Genomic DNA, 5,863 nt, shown 5'->3' on the forward strand with positions numbered 1-5,863 from the left:
TGGTCATCAGCTTGTTTAAATTCTCCTAGAGGCACAAGTTAGTAATGTGAATTTCCTATGTACAGTGTTTGATTCATGAAGACCATGGTAATGGTTTATGACTTCTCAAAATTAACTGGGTTTCAGAGCACTTAGGTAAAGCCACAGAAGTCAAATATTTCTTCTGTATGAAGATACTGAACAGCATTTTTAAAGACTGAAACACTACTATGATACTGATAAAATAGAAACTAATATACAATTTTACACTTTCACACAAAGTAAATTACTTTCAGGTTTTTCATATTCTGCTTTCTAAAGTCAATCTAGTTAAGTTTAAAAATGTTATAAAATTTCAAATAAGATAATACCTGCTTGGAGAATGTTTATAAGGGGATTCTTGATTCCCAAACATACCAACTTCACAGGAATGAAGGAATGCTAAAATTATAATTCTAGTATGATCCAAATACATAAAAATGTAAACAATTGAATAAAATCTTCTCAAATAAAAATTTAAATATTCGTGATGTTTAAAGACTAAATGCTTATATTTGATCGCAAAATATTAGCAATATTGAAACTGATCCCGGAAAACTTGATGTAGAATTTCCAAAGAATTCTACCACAATTATAGCAATGCAAAATAGCCCTTTTAAATCTAGTAGTAGCTTGCCTTCTTTCTTCAAAGAGACAACAATGCAGTACAGTACCCGGAAAAGAGCTGAGACTGTCTGGAAAGAAGAACCCTTCTTCTTGCCACCCTTTTTGCCGCCACCACCACCCTCTGCAAATGGAAGAAAAGGAAAAAAGGATTAAAATATGCATGTTGCACATTAGAGACTACAGTACAGAAACCAACTTTAAATGTTTAGTGTTTACTTCTTGTATTCTCTGTGTCACCATTGTCCCACACAGAAAATACAACTTTCACAGAGCTGACCTGCATCTGCTCCACCATAGTTGGCAAAGAGTAAGGCCAGTGTCTTCACAGATGATTTCTGGTACAGTCCAATGACTGTTTCGTTCAGGGGGTCTTTGTTCTTCTCCAGCCAGCCAGTGATGTTGTAGTCCACTGTACCAGCATAGTGTACCAGGGAGAAGTGGGCCTCAGCCTTGCCTTTGGCAGGCTTAGGCTTCTGGAAGTTACTAGACTTGCCCAGATGTTGGTCATAGAGCTTGTTCTTGAAAGAGGTGTCAGTTGCCTTGGGGAACATGCACTCCTCTTCCAGGATGGAGAAGATGCCCATGGGCTGGAAAGTACCACAAGAAGTGACACAGAAAGATAAGAAGGGTGTGAAGCATGTGCTATGAACATCAAAGGTACCAGTGTGTCACTGGTAACATCTTAGCCTATTGGCTGGAAGACATTGCAGCAGACAAGAGGGAGAAACAGATTAGAAAGGAGACATTCCTTGGTTAGAAAGTTACTGAAGTCAGAAGAGAAAGTTGTTCCCACACATTTTACAACAATAGGTCAAATGAAATTAAGGCTCAACTTTTTTTTTAGTGTTGCTTTTTCATTTGAACATATATAAATCCCTTTGCTGAAGAAAAAATTATAATATGATACTGCGAAATACTATCCTCTCCATTAAACTTCTTTACTGACTCATACTTACAGAACATGGCAGGCTGTAACTTAATTTTGCAATCTGGAAATGAGAACTCTCAACAAAGGTCTTGATATCTGAATATGATCGCCAAAACCACTTCTATCCTGTAGCCAGCTTCACAAGGTAAATATTTGAAAAAATGAGAATATTCTCACATGCTTCTTAAGTATGCCTTTTCACAAGCATGGATGATCTGATATATAATAGACCTGAACAGGAAGGATACCTTCTCAATGAGCTCAATGCAGGCAGCCAGGTCCATCCCAAAGTCAATGAACTCCCATTCAATTCCTTCCTTCTTGTACTCCTCCTGCTCCAGCACGAACATGTGGTGGTTGAAGAACTGTTGCAGTTTCTCGTTGGTGAAGTTGATGCACAGCTGCTCAAAGCTGTTGAACTGCCAAACATAAAAAGGCATGCAATGCTTTCATGATTCAGTAATAACAGCGATGTATTTTCTTGTGCAATCATAATTCATCATGGGTGATACTTTAAATATGAGGCCGCTTCCAGTGTAATTTTCCTGTGCCATCTCGCTAGGATAGGCACACTTCTATGAAATTTCTACTTCATGTCTATGGAAATGATAGGAAAACTGTGTTCCTTACATCAAAGATTTCAAAGCCAGCAATGTCCAGGACACCAATGAAGTACTGTCTGGGCTGCTTGGGATCCTGCTGTTGGTTGAAGCGAATAACAATCCACAGGAACATCTTCTCATAGACAGCCTTTGCCAGAGCACCAACTGCATTGTTCACCTAAAGCAGAGAAGAAAGGGCTGGAGTTACTTCCTAGGTTCAAAGGAGAATGCTGAAGCACTCTTTCAAGCCAATTATTTTCAACCTCCAGATTTTACCTGGGACACATTTTGCCCTTTGGTCACGTATTCATTCCCAACCTTGACTCGGGGATAACACAGGGCTTTGAGCAATTCAGCTGAGTTCAGGCCCATCAGGTAGGCAGCCTTGTCGGCCACTAAACACCAGTATTGAATAAGAGAGAAATTATTTGACAATTCCTTATTTGGTCCCTGTCTCAAAGGTAACAAGAGTGTTCACTGTTCCAAAGTTGCACAACAATATCTGAGTCAAAATTTCAAAGCTAAGTTCTCTGTTGTTTTCAGGATTCAATCCACCGGACTTTCTGAGCTTCAGCTTCTGCAAATGTTCTTCAAGAGAACTCATTGCTTTCATCCATTTTCAGGCATGGCTATGGGACTTCACACTTTCTTTCTAATCATATTAGGATTTCTTTCTAGTCATAGGATTCTTCAGTCAGAGAGCTGGGAGCATGGATTGTACTTCCTGCTGTGACACAGACTAATCAGTTACACATCTCACATCAGAGTTCCTCTCAATAGATGAGGGTAAATAGGAGCACAGTGTCCCATCTTCATAGGGCTGAACCACTTCTCTACTCCACAATACAGCAGAGATTGCAAGGTGTATTCCAACTAAAATTTGACTAATAATGTTACAGTAATTGACATCCATGCCTCCTCCTTTGTGGCAGTGTACACTTAATCACTTATTTATTAAGTAGTCACAGAGTAAAAATCCAGGTATCGTTATATGACATACATGTCTCTACTGTCATCTAGATGTTGAAAAAATTCTTTGTTGTTTACAATTTTTCATTATTAAAGCATGAAATTTGCCTAAGTCCTTCTTTAGATGACAGACAATTTCTCTTGGAAAGCTTGCTTAATCTGCTGATACCTTCTGTGCCATCTGGCTCTGCCTGCTCCTCTCGTTGCTTCTGCTTGAACTTCAGGTTCCCGTAGTGCATGACAGCCCCTGTCAGCTTGTAGATGGCTGTCTTTTCATCAGCACTGAAGCCCAGGATGTCAATGGCACTCTGGTAATACAATCAGTAAAGTAAAGGTTTGTCTATCAGGGCTCATATCCACTGTGCCCATTCAGCTGTTTGATAAGTTACTTACGTCTGTAGCCATGAGCTCCTCCTGGTCATCAATGCTTGGAACAGTGATTTCACCTTGACTCACAAACTGGAAATCGTAAGGGTTGGTGGTAATGAGGAGCATGTCTGAAATCAATAAAAAGGGGACAATGAGATTAGCTTTCCAGATGACACAAGCTTTCCAGGTAAGCTGTTGCTCAGAAGTTTTCCTTCAGAAAGGTTAGTGACCGTCCTACCAATTAGCTCTGGCTTCTTGTTGGACATGATCTGATAAAATATGTGGTAGCTTCTTTCTGCCTTGAGCTGGAAAGTGACTCTGGACTTCTCCAGCAGATCTGGCAAGGACAGTTGGCCATAGTTAGCAAAAGAACTGAGGAATGTTAGAAGGAATGGGATCAGGCCAGGAGAGTCTCTTACAGGTTTCAATGTCAGCAGAAGCTAGTTTGCCTGTGGCCCCAAAGTGGATTCTGATGAATTTGCCCTGAGAAGGAGAAGACGTAGCATGTCAGCCTGGACGTATTTCATTGCCATCTCCTGACATGAGAAAACCACAAGCCTATCACTACTGTTCTAATGAGGAAGGATTTTTGTCTAAGCAACAACTTACAAAGCGTGAGGAGTTGTCATTCCTCACGGTCTTGGCGTTTCCAAAGGCCTCCAGCAGTGGGTTGGCGCTAATGATTTGATCCTCAAGCGTTCCCTGCAGGTTGATAATTATTTGCTTACAGTATTTAGCTGACATGGCAATTACATGCCAAGTGTTCAGTCTGTACTTCCTGACTCACCTGCATTTTGCCTGTTGGCTGCTCTTCCTTCTTCTTGTCTCCGCTGGCTGCAATTGTTGCAAAGTACTGGATGACACGCTTTGTGTTCACAGTCTTCCCTGCGCCGGATTCTCCGCTGCCAAAGCAAAGAGAGAAGCAGAGAGTGGTGGTCAGGCAGAAGGTCCCCTGGCACCGGGCAGCCCCGCAGGGACACGAGTAGGGAGTGTACATACGTGATCAGGATAGACTGGTTCTCACGATCTGTGGAAGAGGCAGAAGTAAGAAAGCTTTTCCTAGTGCTCACAAATAACAAAGAACTCAAAACCAGGAGAAAAAAATGGCTGAAGTTTCCAGAGTGCACAGGGACAGAAAACAGTGAAAAGCTGTGGGAATTCTTGTGTGTGCTTTCAGTGCTCCTGTCAGTACTTCATATATTATCAAGTGGATCAGTAAAGACATCACTTGAGAGTAGTTTTTGTAGTCTTATGCTTTTCAATTGTCTTCTCATCAGACTACTTTTTTCTCTCTTATTAGGTAAGTACATGTGACAAAAATATTGAGGTTGGGCTTTTACAGCAGGTAAATTCTCCTGAAGCTAAAATTTTCCTGAGTCATCTTACGGAAATTTGGAGGTGTCATGAACATGAGAAATGTTTGACAATTCTCTTTCACTGTTTTTCACTATTTTTAATATCTTTTTTTTTTTTTTAACTCCATTAAATACAGAAATTATGTATTGCTGAGATTATACATAGACAAGGTTTATTTTTAATTTTTCATTTTTCTATTCTGGACCTGTTTGCCTGAACAGGAAAAGCAGATCTGAAGTCATGCACGGGTTTTGTCGCACATAGAGGGAAGGGAAAATAAAAGGTCAAAGGTAGAGGAGAAAGTAGAAAGAACTTTTTAAAAGCCATTCAATTTAAATGCTAAAAGTTTTACTCTTTCCATGACGTAGTTTTCTGAGGTTTACTTTTTACTATAAGCTGCAAATGATTTAGAGATGTATCGATCAGTGTAGGGGTTATATAGATCATTAAAGACTGTACGTACTTTAGACCGCCCAGTCATCTTTTCCATCATTAATTCATTTTGCATAATAATCAAGTGAAGCTTATGTGCCTGCCTACTCAATGCAAAGATGCTCTGTTTTACTTGTTAGCATTGATGCTTGCAAATTTAAGTTGACTGAATAGACATCCTTTATAGGGTATGTGTGATATTACTGTATTCTGTACTCTCTGGCTGAGAATAGTTTAGAGATTAGGATAGATAAATCTATGCAGATAGGTAAGATTCCATTACACTCATTGAAGTCAAGAGCAAAAAACAGCTGTCTTCATTCCCATGAATTTACTCCTAGATTATTTTCATTAAGTCCAGGTATTGATTGTGATAGGAACACAGACACTTGGCTCACAGAGCCCATTACGGTTAAGTGCATTAATATTGCATTAACTTTACACACACAATATTTTGAGAGTTGCACCATATTCGAAGAGAATATCCCACGTTTCCCCCTACAGACAGTTCATTGCAAGAGCAGTTTAAAGGAAGCAAGCACTCACCAGTCAGCATGAACTG

The 5,863-nt window shown here is 39.8% G+C and overlaps 1 protein-coding gene across 1 annotated transcript; it reads right to left on the reverse strand.

The window, feature by feature from the left end:
* Nucleotides 1-4: 4 nt before the first annotated feature.
* On the reverse strand, nucleotides 5-5,860 carry LOC103772259 (myosin-3-like; the record flags this gene model as incomplete). The annotated part of the gene is made up of 14 exons (XM_008939585.1): nucleotides 5-25; nucleotides 693-766; nucleotides 923-1,232; nucleotides 1,822-1,992; nucleotides 2,204-2,353; nucleotides 2,452-2,570; nucleotides 3,314-3,452; nucleotides 3,538-3,641; nucleotides 3,752-3,850; nucleotides 3,933-3,996; nucleotides 4,123-4,215; nucleotides 4,301-4,415; nucleotides 4,513-4,540; nucleotides 5,848-5,860. Coding segments are annotated over 14 exons (1,500 nt in total), but the record flags the coding sequence as incomplete, so codon positions are not given.
* Between the last annotated feature and the right edge of the window lie 3 nt (nucleotides 5,861-5,863).

This window comes from Merops nubicus, unplaced genomic scaffold (genome assembly GCF_000691845.1).
Source record: "Merops nubicus isolate BGI_N331 unplaced genomic scaffold, ASM69184v1 scaffold12054, whole genome shotgun sequence".
Classification (NCBI taxonomy): domain Eukaryota; kingdom Metazoa; phylum Chordata; class Aves; order Coraciiformes; family Meropidae; genus Merops; species Merops nubicus.